Source organism: Jatropha curcas, chromosome 2 (assembly GCF_041381405.1).
Source record: "Jatropha curcas cultivar XTBG-Jc1 chromosome 2, XTBG_Jcur_1.0, whole genome shotgun sequence".
Classification (NCBI taxonomy): domain Eukaryota; kingdom Viridiplantae; phylum Streptophyta; class Magnoliopsida; order Malpighiales; family Euphorbiaceae; genus Jatropha; species Jatropha curcas.
The window spans coordinates 21,045,575-21,067,864 of record NC_143152.1 but is presented as its reverse complement, the minus strand read 5'-3'; the positions used below and the strand labels follow the sequence as shown (position 1 = coordinate 21,067,864).

Sequence of the window (22,290 nt, the reverse complement as noted above, 5' to 3'; positions counted from 1 at the left end):
TTTCAATTATTTTTTATAAGTGACTTGCAAAATAATAAATCTAAATTCCAATATTCTGTAAAAATTTCTAGTATTTTGTAAAAAGAAGCTATATTTTATAAACTCAAGCTAAAAGCAAGGAAATTTTCTAGAAGGCATTCCAGCAAGCAGCCATGAAAAACAGGAAATGCAAATCAAGAAAAGGGCATTCTGAAAAGTCCAAAACTTCGAAATAATCTGAAAAAGAAGCAAAAAAGTCCAAGGAAATTACCAAGGTTCAGGGTATCATATAAATACTCCAAGCTACAATGCTGCATTTAACATATAAAAGGTTAGCCTTAAAATTAAATATCAAAGCATGAACTGAAATTGTGCATCATCCTCTTGTTACAAAATATAATCACTAACATTACAATTTCATGCCTTTATACTGTGTTAAAACACTAAAAACCCAACTTCCCTTAAAGAGTAAAGTAAAATATTACAGTAAGTTTTGCCCCAAATCCAAGCTCTCTTCGGTGAGCACAGCAATTTTTTCATCCTATTGTAGAGCTTCACAAAAGAAATACAAGTAATGCATGTTCTAGTCGGACCTATTATAAGTAAAGCATGCAAATTTCTATTTCTTTCCTTTTGCATCTTTTTCATCATTCTTATAATATGATTCTTCGTCATCATAATATTCTTCATCATCATCATAATCATCATCATCATAATAATATTCTTCCTCTTCATCATCATCATCACCCTTGCCATTTTGTCGCAGCTGCCTCAACTGCTGCCCTCTTAATTGCTCTTGAATTCGATCCCTAATGGCTGTGCCCTGAAAGATATTTAATAAATAGATAATAATTCTGGAAAATATTTTATTCAAAAAGTTAAGCCTTTTAAAATATGTTCCTGAATATGATGGAAGCATACCATTTTATGGCAGCCTTCTTCAAACATTTCCAGAAATCCAGCAACCCAACGATCAGCGTTCTCCACCCATTCATTTCGATGCATAGCAACAGTATGAATCTAGAACATTAGATATAATAAACATATCAAATCCTACAATATAGGACAAGTAAAAATCACAAAATGTTATGAGCATGGAAATTCAGATAGCAACAAGCACCATCCAGGCATATCATCGATTTAATAATGGTTAACAGTATCTGGTAGGAAATCAGCAAATTGTAATAGAAAACTCATAGAAAGGAATTTATCCACTGAAAACAAAAGTAAATAACACAAATATAATATTTTAGTCAACTTCAAAGTTGTCTATGTTTGTTAATAATCAACACAAAAGTCAAGTTATGTTGTTCACAGTGGATAAGACGACTAATCAATTGACACTCTAGTATTATTATGCCATGCTTTATACATATGGTCACTATATATCAGCATGTTCTGGTTCTAATTTCAATGTGTTGGACTTGAATCCTCCAATTAAAGTACAGAACCTTTAAACACAGGTTTATGTAAAGTTGGACTCTCTAATCTCAACATCTGCCTTTTGAGGTATGGTTATTCTAATGTCGTTACGAATGCAATTATGGCAGTTAGAGATGCAACTACGCCAATTTTCTTAATTTAGAAGTTTTATCATTAAGAAGTTCTAATTAGTAGTTTCTTAATTTAGTACTTTCCTATTTTAATAAAAGTCTCAAATATATATTCCTATTTTGAAGGTTAAGGCAAAATGATGTAATTTCAATCTAAGAAGCAATTTTTAATAAAACAATTTAGCACAATTATTTTCAACTAAATTGAGATCACAATTATTTTCAACTAAATTGAGATCTAGACTCTCTAACAACCCTAAGGTTAGAGGCTTAGAGCATACTTTGAATGAGCTTAAGGTTAGATCTAGACTACTCCCAATTGCGACCGAGTGATTTGGGAAATTACACCAGCACTGTAGTTTTCACTCAAGGCTAGGTGGAGACAACATTATTACAGTGTTCATCTATGGATAGTAATAGCCCTAATATAAAATTAACCTATTATGGGCATCAGGACTACCATGGTGGGTTGTTATGATTCTAGTTCCACAGTATGGGACTTGGATCATACACCAACTCTATGGGTTTCAATGTGGGATTTATATGAACTTCGGCTCCAACCCCATCAACTAGCTCTTGAGGCATGCTTCTCCCAAGGTTATACCAGATAGGTTTTCGAAATAAATAAGGTCTCATTCACTTGTTAAATTGAGTGGACATATGCCTACTAATAGCATTAGCAATAATTGAACTACTACATGTCCAACACAACCGTTGCCACAAATAATGTGGACTAAGCAAATGAAAGGTTATTTGGATTGGTTTGGTTAAAAACTCACATCATGCATGTAACAAAAATAAAAAATAAAACTTACGTAGTATGTTCCATTGCAGATATAATAATAACAATAATCACCAATAACCACACCTTTAATAAACTCCCATGAGAAGAAGACGCTGCTCCAAATACAGTACACAATTCCCCTTAAACAATCTCGTCTCTTCATCTCTTCATCCTCATGTATCATAAATTAGAACCCTTTGGTTAATTTTGCTTTTAATTTTTGATTTTTCTCATCTCCTCTCTTCCTTAGTCCTCTGTTTCTTTTCCCCTTCCCCTTCCCCTCCTCCTCTATCTCTCTCACCATCTTTCCCTCCCCTGCTCTACTCATCCTTTCTCTTGTCATACATATTTCTTTCCCTTCCATTAAGTCTATAAACAAGTAGAGCTCTACTGAGCATGCGTTTGGCCCATTAAACATATACCATAAAAATTCTGGTGTCTCAACTTTCTATTTCTTTATTATGCTCATTTATATTTCCGCACTTTTACTTTTCTGAAATTTGGTTGGTGGTTCTTATATTCTTTTTTATTTCTTTGAATCCTTAAATTCTGCAAATTCTTTATTCTATTTTACACAACTTTGTGGTTTCTTCAGCTAGCAACTTCAAATTTATCTATTTTGCACTGTATGCTCTATTTCTCTTTCCAATTTAAGTTCTGTGTAGACAATAGCAAAACCCCACCAACACATGCTGCCATCCAAGTTCTTATTCTGTTGCACTGAATTGACTTAATTTCCTAATACTACAGCATTTTCCCATTAAGTTATTTGTTTACTTGAAAATTCTAGTTGAATGATATTTAGTCTATTTACTTTACATCAGAACAACTCATCTTCTGACCATGTCTTTCTCTTCTGCTACTCTGTCACTCTATTCATTTCTAGCTACTGCAGATTTTAAGTTCAAATTTTAATTACTTCTCAAATTTGAAAGAAGAATATTGTTAAATTCAAATTTTAGTTCTTGCTGAAATTTGAAAAAAGAATATTTGTATTTTTAAATTGATAGGCCCAGCCGAAAGCCTCTCAAAGTTTACTCAAGGAGACACAAGGAGGAGACATAATTAGATAGAGACAGCTGTCCCAGTTAGTTACAACTGACTTGGCACTAATCGATAAAAGGGAGTTGTGTTTTTGGTATGAGCATCTTTTGGAAAATTATGATAATTGAGCAGAATTTTCTGTTGGGACCTTTGTGTTTCCTGGCTTGATTCCTTTTGGATCAAGTTTTTCTTTTATCTTCTGTTATTTCTTTTCTTGAGAGATTTCCTGTAATTAGCTCAGTCCATTAACAGTTCTTTCTGTTCTGCATTGGAATATTATCATCAATCAAACACTTCAGTTCAAGTTCTCCTTCTCTAACCTCTGGTTGGATCGAATTATCTATTGCTTGTTGCTTGGGTGTTTGTTTTCTCAGTTCCTTACTCTATCATAAAATGTAATAGTCTGTCACAGCTTTTAAGAAAAGCTAGAGGATTTATCATTTAATATCGTTCTACTTTCAACCTTTATGTTTTGTTATTGAAAGAACATAAAACATCTTGTGATTATTTTTTACCGCACTGTTGCTCTGATAATTTTTACAGCTTGAAATTGGAAAGGATTTATTACTGCATTCTGAAAATTTTAAAGTTTCAATTCACCCCCCTTGTGAGCCACGCATACGAGGACCAACACTATTAATCTAAATTAAAATTAATTTTTTATTTTTCTTTTTTCCCCCTCACATTTATCACTTCATTTTTTTCCTCTCTCTCTCTCTCTCCCCTCTTCTCCCATCCTACCCTAGCCTTTCTCTCTCTCCATGGCTTCCCTTTTCCTACTTCAATATCTCTTCCAAAACAAAAAGAATAATGTGAGAGAGAAAGTAGGAAGTGAAAATTGAAAGCATAGCAAGAAAAGAAGCAAGGAGAAGAAGGAAAAAGTAAAATTGAAAGAAGAATTAGAAGAACAGGAAGGAAATTGAAACTTGGAGGAAGAAGAAGAGAGAAAGTGAAGATTGAAGTTGGTGTGGGAAAAAGAGCCATGGGTGGAGAAAAAGAAAAAAATGTGCAGGCAAGGAGAGAAAATTTTTGGTGCTTAAGAAGAGAGAGAAAACAAATGTAATATATTTTTTACTTAGACTTATAAAATGATATTATTTTTAAATTAGGGTAAAATTGCCAAAAAATTTGTATACCATTGCAAGAAATGTACAAAATTTAGAAAAAAAATGCTTATTAAGCCATTCATTGACCTAGTTCTATCTTTCCTTTTCCTTCTTTCTATTTGTATTCTAAGGGAACCTAGAATAATGTCTTTCCTTCAGCCATAAGAAGACAATATATGCACTTTATATGGAATACAACTCCTAGTGATTCGTAAAAGTAATAATTGCATAAATTATCCTGCACGGAGTACTAACTACTTATTAATTGTATTATGAAAGATTGATGTTTCTTACAAAATTTCAAGCAAATTTTATTGCTTTGGTGCCTTAACTCTTAAAATTCAAAAATCAAATCCTCTCCTAGAAAACAAGAAAAAGAAGAAGAAATGATAATAAATGACTAGATAATCCTTGTGTATACAGAACACAGAAAGAAAAAGTGCAAGCATACAACATAGGCTTCAAACTCATATAGTCTACAAGCAAAGAATCACCCGTCACAGGAAATTAGTATTTCTTTTTTTTTTTTTTTCTTTAAATGCAATAATGCACATTCTTCAAAAATTAAATGAAAAGAGTAAAAAAAAGATAATAATGAGACTTGCCGCTAAATTGACATACAGCTAACACTATTGCATTGTAGATTTTAAAGAAATGTTGCTAAATGACCACCTTAAAACAAATGCGGATGATAATGGGATTGCAAATAGAAGCATAGGACAATAAAAAAATGGTGACATGTTTCCTTCATGTGTGGCAACGCACTAGCCAAGATAGAGCAAACTTGGACATAACACTTTCAACAACCAAAAATGCATATTCTATATTAAAATGACTGCTTTAATATTTTGGTGGGCTTACATTAATCAAGATAGAAGACATTTCAACTACATTAAAGAAAAATAAGACTTGATTTATGTAGAAGCAAAACAACGTGTAACAGAAGGGGAACCACAAGACACACACTAAATTTCTTGTTGTCTTTAACCATTTGCCCCTTTTGATTTCAGTGATCAATAGTTTCCCCCTTAATTGAAAAGGTAGGCTTTGCCCTTGGATTTATGGGAACAAGCAACAAAGATGGCAGGAGAGGGGTCTACAACAGTAATTTGGTTCCATAGGTACAAAACGAAGCTAAGAAACACCTAAAAAATGCATGGCATAAGCTCGATAGGGTATGAAATAAAATCAGTTTTTCTAAGGCCACATGATAAAGATAGGATTACATCAGTGGTACCCAGAGAAAACAACATATATCCAGAAGAATCAAACATAGCCATACTCATTATAGCTTAAAAAAGAAAAAAAAAGGAAGAAAAAAAAAAAAAGAAACAATTATGGGTTTAGACAAGACCTACCTTTTCTCCAACTTTTTCTTGTTGTTCCTTTACTTTCTCTTGTATTTTTTTTAACCGCATATTCACTCTCAGGCGCTTTTCCTGTTTAACATGACCCAAACCAAACATATATAAGTTTCATTATCAGCAAGAAACAAATCAAGTCAAAGTAACAGCAGACCTTTGTCTAGAATCCAATGATAACTAAATAAGACCCAAAAGGAAAGCAGGGAAAAAAACAAAATTAGGTAAAAACCATGCCTTCACAAAGCTAACGCCAAGCTCTTTTCTCGTGTATCCTCGATCCAAGTTGCGCATCACATACTGGTTATAGTCTTTAACGATTCTCATGATAATGTCTGATGTAGAAATTCCATCAGTTCTTTTTGTTTCCTTAAATCTTCCAACTTTTTTCACCTGCATTACAAGTTAATTGACAAAGCTATGTCCAGAATAATAAAAAATAACCAGTAGATAAAGTTCATCGAACTTACAAATTCATAAACATCTTTTCCAGCTCCACTAGCATCAGCATAGCTATGTAACATATTCAATTGCCAAGTTATAAGGGATTAGATGAAACTAAATAGGTTTAGGAAACTAGCTAGGTCACTTAAGGCCTGAGCCAGCATCACATATGGCATTATATATAGTGAAATATAGAATCAACTTTGAAAAATGAATTAGCAATACTTCATCAATTAACATATACAGTAGGAATAGAACAATACTCAATTTGACCTTTGAACTTGTTTGCAATGTACGATTTACTCAAAGATCAGTTTTTGGATCAATTTTAACAAGAATTTTTAACAGAAGACCAATTTTGCTTTTTTTGGCAGGTCAATGAGTATGTGATATAGAAAAGAAGAAAAGCTAGTGACCTAGTTTTCTCTCACCTCAAATGAGTTACTCATTTTCACTTAATAACCTGATCAACGATCTTGTCCTAGTAAAAACAAAAAGGTCCAAACTGATCTTTTGGTTTATATTAAAATCGAATCACAAGCTCAAATTTTGGTATATTATATATCGGAATCAAGTTCAAGAGGCAAACTGAGCATTATTTCTAATATAGTATTGACCAACGGCTACTAAGATAACCATTTTGAATAAGAAACCTTACGGGAGTGAATCATGAGCTACATAATCAATATTGTGCTTGTCAAGAAATTCTTGTGTGATCACCCAAGGAGCATCAGTAATGACTTCATCAACCCACCTAAAAACTCAATAATAAAACTCAATCAAATCAAAATTGTCAATTTGGGGCTTCACGTCTCTCATCTAATAAAAACAAAGTATCAACAGATCTAAGACAGAGTTGCCATTCAAACATGAGAAAACCCGTTTTTAATGCTTGCATTCAAACCAGTGTTGCTAAAGAAATGTTTCTAATTCGACGCACCATGTCCTTATCCAAAAACAGTACCTTAAAATAAAATTTTCACTATAAAAGACTGCAATTCAGGTACACCATTATATCTATTTGACATCTATAATCATTAAGCAACTCATTATTATTGGGTTGAATAGTTGAGATGAAACATACTTGCAATGATGAAGAGATTCATATCGCTCAGATTCTGTCATAACAGTTTTTCCCTTGTACTTGTGGGTGATTTCATCGTTGCAACATCCAACCAGCAAATAAGTGTTTGGGAACCTGATTTAAGAATTTGAAATTAAATAAAAGAAAGAAGTTGCAAAAAAAATTAAATATTGTGTGAAATGAAATTTAAAAGGAAAAAATAAAAAAGGAACTCAAATCTTGCATAACGTCAACGACATAATATTACATATGCATACAATAACAAACTGGAAATCGAAAGTAAAAGAACATGAAAAGATAATAACAAATCAACAGTCAAATAAAAAATGTATTAGACTAGAAATGAATTTGATTACCGCTAATTCTGCATAAAGGAATAAGAAAATAACTTATATGCAGAAAGACAAGAGAAGGATGAAATCAATATTTCAAGCGAACTAAGAAAACTGAGATTATATTTAGACATGAAATTCCTTAACACAGAGCTTTCAATTCAAATTCCTTGAAAAAGCAAAAAACACCATAAATGCATAAAGCGACATATATACAATATATAGAGAGGAAACAAACGATTTTTTGGCTTGTTCGAGGGAGCGAGCGTGGCCGAAGTGGAAGAGATCGTAGATCCCGTCAGCATAGACACGAACAGGCCGATCAGAAGGACTCATGGGATCTGAATTAGAAGAATCATTGGTCGAGTTCAAATGACCTTCACAGGAGATCACATTTCCATTCATTCTCTATTCCTCGCTCATCCGACTTGGAATTCACAATTTCTCTGTTCTTCTTTGCATGTCAATTATCATACCACCATTATTTATTTGTCTCGAGTTTCGGCCTTTTACCCCTATTTTTTTAATGACCCAATGCATAAAAATTACCCTCAAATTTTGCAATTTATTGTAATCGCACCCTATTTTTAATATCTTCACAAACACAATCTATGCAATATAAAATTAATTGCACCATATATCCAAACTAGGCAATATAATTCTATATTTATTCGAAATTTAAACTACATAAAAATAAAAATATTTATATTTATAAATTATAAAAATTTTAAATTTAGATAAAATAGTTTTTCTATTATGACATATTTGATTTCTACCAAAAAAAATAAATGGCATATTTGGTTTGATTTTAAATTTTAAAACTAATATAATATATATCTAAAATTTTAAATTTTAAATTTTAAATTTACATTTTTTCACATGCCATAATTGAATGAATTTAAAACTGATAAAAATAAAAGGCAGATCATTATTGAAAAATAAATTATGGGAGATAAAAAGATAAATGCTCAAAAATTTCTCAAATAAGATAGAGACAAATGTTAAAATATTAGAGAGTTTCTCTTTCAAAAAAGTATCATGTCAGCACATAGAAACAATTAATGATTCTCATATTTTTATATATACTAATTTTTTTTATGACGTGTGTTGTATATTGACAATGTTCGTTATATTATCGTGTTTTATACTCTTTTAATTTTTTATTTATATAATATTAAAGCATAAGTTTTTATTTAGATTAAAATAAATACTATTGATTAATTTGTATAAAACTTTCTCGCATAAGCTACTTGAAATGTTATTTCTTATGTACTTGATTTTATTTTTATATAATGAAGTGGTTTCAAAATAAAGTTCAATCCAATTATTATACCTAATCCTTCGGTTCCTGATTTATAAATACATATTCTTAAAACCCTGATAGGTGCTCAAAAAGAAAATTAAGTTATCGCTCAATCTCCAACTCTTGCCCTCAATCACAAATCAATATCTATATACAGCTATAATGAAAAATAATAATAAATTTTTTTTATTGGTAGATAAAAGAAAAGAAATGAGAAGATGATCTAAATTGACAATGGTAATTATTTTGACTATAGTGATAGTATTATTTACCCAGTGCATTGGAGAAAGGAATATATGAACATATACACAAACTCTTGAAATCCAAAATAGAAATATAGTTCTAGTTTTTTTCAATTTCATAAACACAATTTTCTTTCAAGCCAAACATATTTAGGATATAAAAAAAATATCAAGAAAATTAAAAATACTTAATTAGGAGGCCATCTATTTATTGCAAGAGAGATATAAATCTCTTACTAAATTAAAGTGACAGTGGCTACAAATTAATTCAATAATGAAAAAGAAAATAAAAAATAACAAATTTTTATTAAGAATAAAACTCTTTTAAGAACTCAACATATAACAAGAAATAAATTATATAAAAAAATTACCAATTTAAATTTCAAAAATAAGTTTGAAAATGCTATAATTTAATTAAATTTGATTTTGATGGACAAAAAAAAAAAAAAAAGCCAAGTCAATAAATGAAAATTACAAAACAAATCATGCTAGGATCCAATATTGGTCAGTTAACAAGTTAATTCAAGTATTTTGTTTCTCTATTGTTCTAAGTTGCAAATTTAAAATAAATAAATAAGTTAATTAAGTAATAAAAAAAGATTCTTAAAAGAAACGTTATATCATTTTCAAATAAACCCATAATTTTTCCTACAACCATAAAAAAAGATGAGTATATTTTTTCTTTTTTATTATATATATTTATTTATTTTAAAAATAATTTTTAGAAATTATATCTAATCAAATAATAAAATGTAATTTTTTTTCGTCTTAATCACAGGTATCCTGACTTGGCTCATCAAAGTGGTGAAAACACCTGTAATTGAAAGGACTCGAACTCGAGACCTTTCACTCTTCACGTAAGTGAGAAGACCAACCAGACCACCATCTGATTTGCAGAATATTCTAAATTTTATTGAGGCCGATATCGAAAATCTCATTATTCCCCCACGTGCCCATATTTATATATAGTGCACATAATGATGCTTAGGTTTAGAGTTAATAATAAAAAACTATTTTCCACGAGCGCACAACTTCTTAACCCACAATAATTCAAAAGAGGGTTGATATACTGTTCGACTAGCCCGTAATTGTTGGAGATGGTAATAGTAAACAAGGGAAGCCAAGAAATCACGATTGAAATTTGAATAACAAAATTGCTGAGTTTTAATTTGAATAAGGGAAGATTTAGTGTTTAGGAGAGAAGTAATCGAAGATAATCCCTTCATAAGAAACAACCAAATGCTGGCCGATTTAAAGGATAGAAGAAGTCGGTCTTCTTGAAATACAAGGTTCATAAGTTTGTTCAAGGTTTAGGCACAATGAGTGTTTTGAAGATTGCATATAAATAAATCAATCAAATCATCACCATATTATCACTTTGAAGGATGCAAGTAGCAGTTGTAAATGCAGATAGAGTACAGTACCAGCGCGATAGAGGAGTAGTTGATCCTTAGCCTTGGATCTCTCCATTTCAGTTGTGATTGTTTTGGATATTATATTTGTTGTTTAGGAAGTTGGTTGTACAATTCAATCATGTATCTATTGTTAAGGAAGTTAGTTGTGGCTCTCTGCTGTGTTCAAATGCTCACAATGGAGATATGTTTCTTTCCTTCGCTTTGTACTTTACATATTTATGGTATCAAAGCTGCTAAATATGTAACTAGTAACCTATTTCTTAAAACCTTCTTTCAGCATGGCCAGCAGTTCATAACCTTCCGAAACACTGATAGACCACCACGACGGTCAACAAGGGTGGTCATCAGGAATAAGAAGTATTTAGATTAATTATGTTGCTATATTTATTTTGCTGCAATTATTTTTCTTTTTAAATGTTGTTTACTTAGTCATGATACTGTCAACAAAATATGGCTAAGATATCTCATTAGTGCCGATTGTGGCCATTAGAATAGGAATAAACAGTTGACTTCTTTTCCTATTTAAATTCATTGTAGCTGCAGCAGAAAATAAGAATGAAAAATATCCAAAAATCTTCTTATTCATTTAATCTATTTCCTTTGGCTTTGACTGGGACCTATCATCGGTATTAAAGCCTGTTATCCTAATTTTTTTCCTCTTGTTCATGGCAACAAACAAAGAGCGAATTGAAAATTTGGAAGTTGGCCTTGGCCAGCTCCAAGACAATCTGTCAAGAATGGAACGAGGACTTAGTGATGAACTGCAGCAAATCAAAGCAGCCATCACTAAATTCTCTGAACTTACACTTCCTAGCAGAGAAGAATATGGCAGTGCAAGTGACCGATCTAGCCAAAATCGCACCAACCAAGATGAATCCAGAGATAGAGGGAAGCCGTTGTATTCCGCGAAATTGACAAAATTGGAGTTTCCAAAATATTCCGAAGATGATCCCACTGAATGGTTCACAAGAGTGGATCAGTTTTTTGAATACCAAGGAACCCCGGATCCAGAAAAGGTATCCTTGGCCTCTTATCACCTTCGGGGAGAAGCAAACGAATGGTGGCAGTGGCTTCGCAGAACTCTCACCGAAGCAGGGAAAACAGTAACGTGGAAAATTTTTTCTGAAGAATTATGGTCTCATTTTGGGCCCACCGACTGTGAAGATTTTGATGAGTCCTTACCGAAAATTCGCCAGACCGGACTCTTACGAGATTATCAATGGGAGTTCGAGAGACTTGGCAATAGAGTAAAAGGATGGACACAAAAGGCATTAGTTGGGACGTTCATGGGTGGACTTAAACCCGAAATTGCCGAGGGAATCCGAATGTTCAAGCCGAAAACTCTAAAGGATGCCATCAGCCTAGCGCAAATGAGGGATGAACAATTGCTGCGTCAGAAAAAGGCAATTCGTCCATCTTATCAAACAAGCTCTTCGTCCCCAACAAAGAACAAAACGACTACCCCAGTTAAGTAGCTGTCCTGGGAAGAGATGCAGAATCGGCGGGCAAAGGGGTTGTGTTTTAACTGCGACGAAAAATTTATTCCGGGCCATCGGTGTTCCAAACCACAGCTTCTCCTCCTTGATGGCAGAATTGATTATGAGGACGACAAATATGACATTGAGCTTGAAATTTCTTTACACGCACTCTCTGGTTGGTCATCAACAGGTACTATGCGAGTCGCGCTCCAAATTATGACTTTTGAACTGATTGTTCTCATTGATAGCGGTTCCACCCATAATTTCATCAATGAAAAGATAGCGGAATTGATCAAATTACCGGTGAAGCCGACTACGCCTTTCAATGTTAAAGTGGCCAATGGAACTCCCTTACTCTGCAATGGCAAATTTAGGGATATTCCATTTTCCCTACAAGGTATTTCCTTTGTGGCTACATTCTACTCTTTACCAATTATGGGTTTGGATGTGGTTTTAGGAGTGCAGTGGTTACAGCAACTGGGAACAGTTCGATGTAATTGGAAAAATTTGACTATGGATTTTGAATGGGAGGATCAGCAGCGACATTTACAGGGTATTCGCCAACAGTAAATTGAGCCCCTTTCCTTGAAAGCTATGACCAAAGAATTACGACATGGCAACTCAGTCTTTGCAATCTGTGTGGAATCCTCATCAACGGTTCTGCCCGACGGGATACACCCAAAGATGCAGAATTTATTATGCCAATTTTCAGACATCTGTCAGAGACCGACCCAGCTTCCGTCGTATAGAGTAATTGACCACCACATCAATCTCAAAGAAGGTACTAATCCAGTTAATGTCCGGCCTTACAGGTATGCTTACTATCAAAAGGCTGAAATTGAAAAACAAGTCCAAGATATGTTGAAATCAGGTCTAATCCGGGCTAGTTCAAGTCCATTTTCTTCTCCTGTTTTACTAGTTAAGAAGAAAGATGGCTCTTGGCGATTCTGTACAGATTATCGAGCCCTTAATGATGTCACCGTTCGGGATAGATTCCCAATCCCAACTATCGAGGACATGTTAGATGAGCTACATGGAGCCGCCTACTTCACCAAGCTCGATTTTATTTCGGGATTCCATCAAGTTCGGGTTCATCCTGCCGATATTCATAAGACTGCCTTCCGTACCCACAATGGCCACTATGAATATCTGGTAATGCCCTTCGAATTGTGCAATGCCCCATCCACCTTTCAGTACTTGTCTTCTTTGATGATGTTCTCATTTATAGCCCCGATTGGAAGACACATTTGGATCATGTTCAATAGGCTTTTAAATTATTGCGAAAGCATATATTCTTTATTAAACTCATCAAATGTGCCTTTGGACAGCAGCAAATTGAGTATTTGGGTCATATTGTCGCTCATGATGGTGTTCGTGTGGATCAAGGAAAAATCAAAGCTATGCTTGACTGGCCTAAACCCATTAATATTTCTGAATTACATGGTTTTTTAGGTCCTACAGGTTATTATAGGAAGTTTGTTCGTGATTATGGTGTTCTCGCGCAACCCTTAACAAATTTATTGAAAAAGGGGAAATTCTTTTGGACTGCCGAAGCAGAAGCATCATTTTCAGCATTGAAAAGAGCCATGACATCCACTCCTACTCTTGCTATGCCTAATTTTGATGAACCCTTTTTCATCACCACGGATGCTTCAAATACTGGCATTGGAGCTGTATTATCTCAGCAAGATAGGCCCATTGTATTCATGAGTCGCGCCTTGGGAGTTTCTAAGCAATCTTGGTCTACATACGCCAAAGAGATGTTGGCCATCCTTCAAGCTATTCGTACTTGGCGTCCTTACTTGCTTGGTCGTAAATTTTACATTCAAACGGACCAACGCAGCCTTAAGTACATGGTGGAACAGCGAGTTGTCACTCCCGAACAGTAAAATTGGGTGTCCAAATTGCTGGGTTATGATTATGAAGTCATTTACAAGCCGCGCAAGGAAAATAAAGTAGCAGATGCCTTGTCTCGTGTTAGTGGCAACCCCAGTCCACATGCTCTCTTCCTTCCTCATTCTTCCCTATGGGATCAGATTCGAGCTACTATATCCACAGATCCATTTATGTTAAATGTGGGCAAATTGGCCGCAGAGAAGCCTGGTGAACCATATTCGTCGAAGAATGGCTTACTTTTTTACAAAAATCGAGTGGTAATTTCCCCTTAATCTGACTTGACTACTAAGCTTTTACAAGAGTTTCATGATTCTCCATGCGGCGGCCATTCTGGGGTATTGCGCACCTACAAAAGACTTGCTCAACAGTTTTATTGGCCTTCGATGAAACATCAGATCCAACAATATGTTGCGGCTTGTTCAGTTTGTCAGAAGAACAAAGCATCAACTTCCTTGCCGGCGGGTCTTCTTCAATCATTACTCATTCCCCACCAGGTCTGGGACGAGATCACCATGGATTTCATTGATGGACTTCCATCTTCCTGTGGTAAAAATTCAATTTTGGTGGTGGTTGATCGTTTAAGTAAGTATGCACACTTCTTGCCATTATCTCATCCTTATTCTGCCAAAATTGTTGCTGACAAGTTTGTGGATGGCGTTGTGAAATACCATGGCATGCCCAAATCTATTATTAGTGACCGTGATCCAATTTTTATAAGCCACTTTTGGCGAGGGTTCTTCAAATTGTCCGGTACTCAATTACATATGAGCTCTTCTTATCATCCGGAAACTGACGGTCAATCCGATGTCACCAACAGATGTCTGGAGCAGTACCTACGCTGTTTTGCATCTCAACAGCCATACAAATGGAGTTCGTTCTTGCCTTGGGCTGAGTTTTGGTATAATACATCTTTTCACATGTCAATTGGCATGTCCCCTTTTTTGGCTTTATATGGAAGACATCCTCCTATGATACCTCATTATGAATTGGATCAATCTCCAGTTTATAAAGTTGATCAGACATTAGCTACGCGGGATGAGATATTACAGGATTTGAAACTTCATATTGCACAGGCTGCTCATAAGATGAAACAAACTGCAGATTTGAAGAGGCGAGATGTTGAGTTCTAGGTGGGTGATCTTGTTTACCTTAAGTTACGGCCTTATAAACAGCATTCTGTATACAAACGTGCCTTTCAAAAGCTGGCTAGTAGTTTTTATGGACCATTTCGAGTAGAAGAAAAAATTGGGAAATTGGCTTACAAGTTACAGTTGCCTTCTGGTTCCAAAGTTCACCTTGTATTTCATGTTTCGCTTTTGAAAAAACATGTTGGAGCTGCTATTCCTGTGTCTTTGGACTTGCCTAATCTCACTGATGATGGTTTTGCTGTACTGGAGCCTGAAGCAGTGTTAGATACTCGATGGGTTCAAAGCGGCTCTCGCTTTATTGAAGAAACTCTAGTTCAGGGGAAAAATTTGCCCCCTGAGGATGCCACCTGGGAACTTTCTGTAGATCTGCACGCACGATTTCCATCTTTGAACCTTGAGGACAAGGTTCCTCTCAATGGGGGAAGCAATGATAGACCACCACGACGGTCAACAAGGGTGGTCATCAGGAATAAGAAGTATTTAGATTAATTCTGTTGCTATATTTATTTTGCTGCAATTATTTTTCTTTTTAAATGTTGTTTACTTAGTCATGATGCTGTCAACAAAATATGACTAAGATATCTCATAAGTGCCGATTGTGGCCATTAGAATAGGAATAAACAGTTGACTTCTTTTCCTATTCAAATTCATTGTAGCTGCAGCAGAAAATAAGAATGAAAAATATCCAAAAATCTTCTTATTCACTTAATCTATTTCCTTTAGCTTTGACTGGGACCTATCAAACACCTATTGTTCACTCATCTAGATAATGCAACTGTTCCTACTAACAGTACCAGCCATCTTGTTCAATTCAACCTAGTTTCTCAACTCAACTACTAAACAAACTACTCGGAAGCCATAATTCGACCATTTGGAAAGCTCAATTTGATCAGATGCTTTTACATGGTTATATGGATGGGTCCAAAACAAGTACCATCGCCATCTATTACTACAGACAACAAAGAAAAACTAAATCCTCAAGATTGAATCTGGTTTCGTCAAGACCTGGTCTTCTCCAACTTGCTTAATAAAAAAGAGTAACCCACACAAACATGGCAATAACTTGATCATTATGTTATATTATGGTAAGGTTCTATTATATGGTTTCTAAATTTACTTCATGTCTAATTGCAAAAAAATTACTGAGTTTTTCAGATGATATGAATGAAAACTTTCTTTTTTTTTTTTTTCCTTTTAAATTTAAAGTGCGATTATACGCATGCAAATCCCTAGGGTAAAGATTAATTACCGAGTGATTAAAGAGTTCCCACTTCTTCCTTCTTTGTCAAGTAAATGATAATATATTTTTTTATAACTTGTCATACGATACTCGACTACTCCTTATTCGCATCAGGTTAGCTCACTAAGATTAGAGCACTTCTAGTAGGTATTCTCTTCATTAATGAGAACCAAACGATCGACCTAATTTTAAAAAATAAAAATAATGAATCTCTCGTACCAAACACTAGTTAACTAACTAATATTAGTTTTAACTCTCCTTACACATGTATAAAAGTATTGGCGATAGTGGCCCTTTATTTTCTCTTCTCTTTAAATATCAGTAAATGATATATTATACATATTTTTTCACATATATGCAACTTTCCTTGCTAAATATTGGTTTATTACATGGGCTAAAAGAATGAAGAAATGAATGCAATTTGATCCCTATCAATAAAAATAGAGAATGTTATAATTGCAACCATTGATCCCTATCAATAAAAGATGCATTTAAGAAAGTAGAAGCTTCAGTGTCGTTGAGCCTTTGAACATATGGTGCTCTCATAGTCATATTAGCTCCTGGTCCATAGCAATTATATTCTCCATAGAAAATAGTCCTGCATTAACATATATAGATCACACAATTAGTTTTAAAAATTAGCTACTTTATATTAATTGATTACCCTTATCAGTAATAAAGTAACCATGATTGCTAGGATGATCCATGGCATTACTTTGTAAAATAACTAAATTGTCAAGTTTGTCACCTAGCACTGAATGTTTCTGTTTACAATGTATTTTTTATATGATTTTATATTTTCATTTTATTTTTATATTTTTTGACTATGAAACCTAAATTTGAATAATAAATATATTATCTTAAATTTCCATTGGTTTTAACTGAAAAATCAAAATAAATTTCGTTAATTTGAAAATTTATTTTGGATTATTTGCAAATTTTATTATACTACGAAGTATTTATGCTTCTTACAACAAAATAATTTGTGATTACTATGAATGGTGGTCTGGTTGTGATCATTTTGCCATTATGGTATTATTTTTTTTTATCACTCAGTTTATGACAACTAGCTTATGCTCTTTAAGTTTAACATGAAGAAAAGTGCTTGGTCATAATAAACATTTATTCATTGTGATAATTTATTTATTTATAAAAAAAAAAAATAGATGGCTATTTTTATTACTACTAGTAATATTTTGTCATGAGGCCAAATAATAAGTTTTATATTCATGTTTCAGTTATTTGGAAATTCTGATTTTTAAATATTTTTAAGTTTGGTTCTCTCTAATATAAAAAATTAAAAAAATCAAGTTGAATTATAAAATGAATTGAATCAAATCGGACAAAACCAAAATTGAAATATCTTGTTTTTCAACTGTTATTTTAGTTATTTCGATTTTTTTTATTTAACTAATTTTTAAGTTAAATCACAAAATTAAAGAAAAAAACAAAATGAACAGACAAATAATTGATTCAGTACAATTCGCTATAGAAAGTTCATTGATTTAGATTTTACTGTAAGAAATTTTTATTTATTTAGTTAGCCCGACTTGGATTAATTTTGACAGAATTTACCATTTGCACATCAGTTCAAGTATGATTGCAAATTGGGACTAATAGCCAAAGAATAAAGTATATGATTTTTAATTATATTATATTTCTTCTTCTTCTTCTTCTTCTTTTTTTTTTTTGTAATTAATTGGATATAGTATAAGTGTGGTTTAATATTTAATGTCAAAAAGAAAAAAAAGAAGAAAAAAAAACTGTGGTTTAATAGTTAAAAATTTTAAATAAGATATAATAATAAGTAAATGACCAAAAATTTAGGTTAATTAAGCTATGCTATGTCCAAAAATGAAAGAAAAAGATTGTAGAGGAAGGAGAAACATACTGATCTCTTGTGGGATCATTGAAGTCATTCCAACCTTCAGGAGCAATGATATCAGTCATGGATGTGTAAGCAAAAATAACGCGAGAAAATGGTCTCCAAGCTCGGCCTAACCATATTCTTCCACTACCTCCCAAGCTACAGTTAACGAATACAAAACCTGTATTTTCATCCTTCGAAGTTCGACCGTGAGCTGTTACTGCTCCATTTATCACCCTTTGTCCTGGGGCTACCGGGTTCGCCATGGAAATCAGTTGGCAATTCTGCAATCAATTTCAATACTTTATATTATACACACACATTAACCAGCCACGGACTGGTTTTAAACTGGAACTTGATCGAAATCACCCAAAAAAAAAAAAAAAAAAAAAAAACAGACTAAAATCAGCTTGGAATGGTAGAACTAGACCGAAAATTTCAGAGGGTTTCAGAACGATCCCAGTTCTAATATTTCGAACTAGACCTGGCTGGAAATGGTAGAACCGACATTTTTTTTTAATCAAGAGGTGTCTAAGCCCGTATCCATTTAACGGTTTATCATTTAACAGTTTATGTAACTCCAATATTTCTCATTAGCTCTGAGTGATACAGGAGATGGTTTGTGCAGATGTTTGTATTGAGAGGGGCTCGAATCCAGAATTCATTGATCCCTCAACCCCTCATGTGTTTTTCGCTATTGAATTATCCCTTTAGGTTACTTGCAGGGGTTGCCACAGTTTCGAATTCGAACCGAAAATTGTCGGTTATATTTTGGAACCGGCCAGCTATAATTCTAGTTCCACTTTCGATTCCTTAATAGTTCAAAAAACAACTGTTCTGAACGGTTTTACAGGCAATTCGCATAATTTTAAAATAAAAAATTAGAGAATAATTTTTTTAAAAAAATTAAAATATAAATATTTATGAAATAATTTTTAAAAATAACTTTAAGAAAAATTTTAAAAAGAGCTTGAACTTAATTAGAGCTTGTAGAAATTATTTGACAACAATTACAAATTGGAGAACAAAAATAATGGGTATTTAGTAAATTCAAAAATATTTCACAAATATCCTTAAAACTAGCCGTTATATAGTTATTTATAGTTATTAGGAGCATGAGTGTTAGTTTGGGGATTTAGATAAAAAATTTTGAAAAAAAAAAAGAAAAATTGTGTTAGAACTGGTTGGAACCGGTGGTTCACACCAATTATCAAAACCTCCGGATTCGACCGGTTCTTATAACTGTTAATTCATGGTTCTCATAAAAAAACTTAGAACCGGAGGTTCGGATTCCAAAAACGTGATTTTGGCAATCTCTAGTTAATATAACCGACAAAAAAAGAAAAAAATTTCTGCGACTAGAATGTGGCTAAAACCACCAATGCAAAATCAGGGGTTTCTGGGACATTGCCAAAAACTGTATTGAAGGTGATAAAACTAACCTCATAGAGTGACCTTGCATTGCCAAAAATGAAATCAATGGATCCTTGTATATAACAGTCCTTGAAGTAATGACGACCTCTATCATCATGAAGGGTATCTTGAGCTCCAAAGAATCCACAGCCCAAGAAGGCAGCTTGATCTCCTGCTATTCTAATAGCCACAGCCTGTGCTCCCATATAACCAGGGCCGGGAATCGGTGCAACGTTCATGAAGCTAATGTTCTTAGCAATAAAGCTGTCGGAGAAAACTTGCACAGAACCACTGTAGAATGTGCCCCCTGAAGAATTTGCTGTATCGTTCCATACAATAGCAGTAGATGTGTAGCCTTGTCCTTGAAATGTAATATTCGGTTTGGTTCTTGGAATAATTACTTTCTCGCTAAGCAAGTCATCAATTGAAATGGTAATCAGTTATTATTTTCATGCAATGCAAGTTATTATTATTTTTTTGCTAAAAACGGAATCAGCAGCAATTCTAATTCCATCAAATTAGTGTCTGTAAATATATAATATTTTTTATTTGTGTTTTTGGTACAAAAACTTTATGATGTTATTAATGAAAGTTGCAAAGCATACATATCATCATAGGGATTAACTTTTTTAAACCGGGTTTATATATACTGAGAAAAAAAATAAATTAGAAACAATTTAAAAAAAATTTTTATTTTCATTGATTTGATAACAAGTGGAGCCATAAATCCGGTTTAGATATGTATAATGCAACATAATATATTTGTCGGGTCTGTGCCTATGCTTCACATGTATTAGATTAGATATGTTAAACAGTATACACAAAAATTTCAAAAATATATTCTTCATGTATCACACTATTTTCATTATAAAATAGGTTTGTAAATAAAAAATTCCATTTATAATTGTGTTAAATTTGGTAAAACTGGTAAAAAAATGTAATATAGTAGTCGATGTCCTCCTAGTGTTATTTGTATGGATTTGTAGTAATTAATAAAATTCATAAATGTATTATATTAAAAAAAATTTTGGGTCAAATTGAATATATAAGATAAAACCAACATTCTCATTCATATAAATATATATAAAAAGAAACATTAAATAGATTTTATAAAATTTTACGAAATTCATTTATAGACTTTTAATTCATGCGTGAGAGTTTAACAGTTGTAATTAATATTGCACATAGGATATATATATAACACATTTTGCTGACTAGAATTGAAAAAATAATTGTAACTTACTAGTAAATGCCTGAGTTTATCCATATAATGGTTCTTTTTTGGGTAAAATTTGCAACTGAATCAACAGCAGATTGCACTGTAGTGAAGTTACAGCATCCATTTGGATCAACACAAATAGTAGAGGTTGTGTTGGTGTCTGGAGGAGGAATATCAGGTGGAAAATCATCACAAATATTCACTACCTTACCTCTGTCGGGGTGTTTATGGTGTGACTCAAAATTGCATGGGATTATGGTTGGAAGAATGGGTGATGAGGTAATGAAGAAATCAAGTTCAGTTCGTTGTTTAAGTGAAGGGTTTGGGTTATTGAAGATAAGTGATGAAGCCAAAATTGCCAAAATGGCAACCAAAAGAGCGAGAGAAATGCTTTTGAAATTCATAATCACAATGGGTGTGAGAGAACAGTAGAATAGGTATATATAAATGGAATGTATGCGCTTGAAGTGAAAGGGTTGATATTGATAACATGCCTTACAAATCACCCTGACCCTGTGCATTCTTAGGAGAAATTCCAAGCTACCTAACTTCGTGTAGGTTATGCTTGAATTGGGAATAGGAAATGGCATTGAAGAATGGAAAAAAATAATGCACAAAGGTATAAGTTAAGTATCCTCACTTTACTTTTTATAATTTATACTTCCTCTTTTCCTAAATAATTGTTGCATTTGAAATTTAATATCCTTTGAGAAAACTATTAAATTTGTCTAAATTATAATTCATTATTAAGTAAATTGATTATATTACCTTTAATTTAATATATCTAAATACTAAAATTTTGAAGAATTGTAGCAATAATTATTTGTCATAAACAAATGGTAAACGTATGAAAAAATTTATTACTTTTTGAAATCATAAATGTAATAAGTATTTTAGACGATATTACTTTTTCAGATATGATAAGTATTTAGGAATAGAGGGAGTAGTAAATTATTGAAATTATTTTTGCTTATTATTACACATAGGTTTCCACAATGCATTTAGAACGCTATTAATTAATATTTAATGTAGGAAATCCATCTAGAAAATCTAAATTTACTTAAAATATCCAGATAATCTACGTATTAAATGTTTAACATAATGCTTTATGTGTTCTCAAATATTTGTCACATTTAGATTTTTATGTCATTTAAAAAAATCATTTAATTTGTTTAAGTTAGAATAAATTATTGAATGAATTGACTATACTACCCTTAATTTATTTAAATTATAATAAATTATTGAGGAAGTGATGCAATATCACTATTGGAAATATACAAAGGGTTAAAATGAAAAAAATAATTTATTATTTTTGAAATCCACAAATATGATAAGTATTTAGAAATATAATACTTTTTAAAATGTGACAAGCATCTGAGAAT

General features: G+C 32.7%; 2 protein-coding genes across 3 annotated transcripts; both read right to left on the bottom strand.

Annotated features, from left to right (window-relative positions):
- Nucleotides 1–295: 295 nt before the first annotated feature.
- LOC105629440 (choline-phosphate cytidylyltransferase 2) lies at nt 296–8,201 on the bottom strand. 2 transcript variants are annotated; one of them, XM_012211034.4, is made up of 8 exons: nt 7,926–8,200; nt 7,356–7,469; nt 6,930–7,025; nt 6,298–6,340; nt 6,065–6,220; nt 5,825–5,905; nt 901–999; nt 296–802 (listed from the first exon to the last, which is right to left on the bottom strand). In XM_012211034.4, the coding sequence occupies exons 1-8, from the start codon at nt 8,090–8,092 to the stop codon at nt 599–601; spliced, it is 960 nt and encodes a 319-aa protein (XP_012066424.1). In that variant the 5' UTR covers nt 8,093–8,200; the 3' UTR covers nt 296–598. The 2 variants fall into 2 exon arrangements, with proteins under 2 accessions (XP_012066424.1, XP_037492864.1); XM_037636936.2 differs by lacking the exon at nt 6,930–7,025 and having other exon boundaries at nt 7,926–8,201.
- Nucleotides 8,202–16,675: 8,474 nt separating this feature from the next.
- On the bottom strand, nt 16,676–21,319 carry LOC149498371 (Pectin lyase-like superfamily protein). Its single transcript, XM_089717568.1, has 4 exons — nt 20,933–21,319; nt 19,719–20,097; nt 18,301–18,560; nt 16,676–17,007 (listed from the first exon to the last, which is right to left on the bottom strand). Exons 1-4 carry the CDS (start codon nt 21,310–21,312, stop codon nt 16,860–16,862), a joined length of 1,167 nt encoding a protein of 388 aa, XP_089573694.1. The 5' UTR covers nt 21,313–21,319; the 3' UTR covers nt 16,676–16,859.
- Nucleotides 21,320–22,290: the final 971 nt, after the last annotated feature.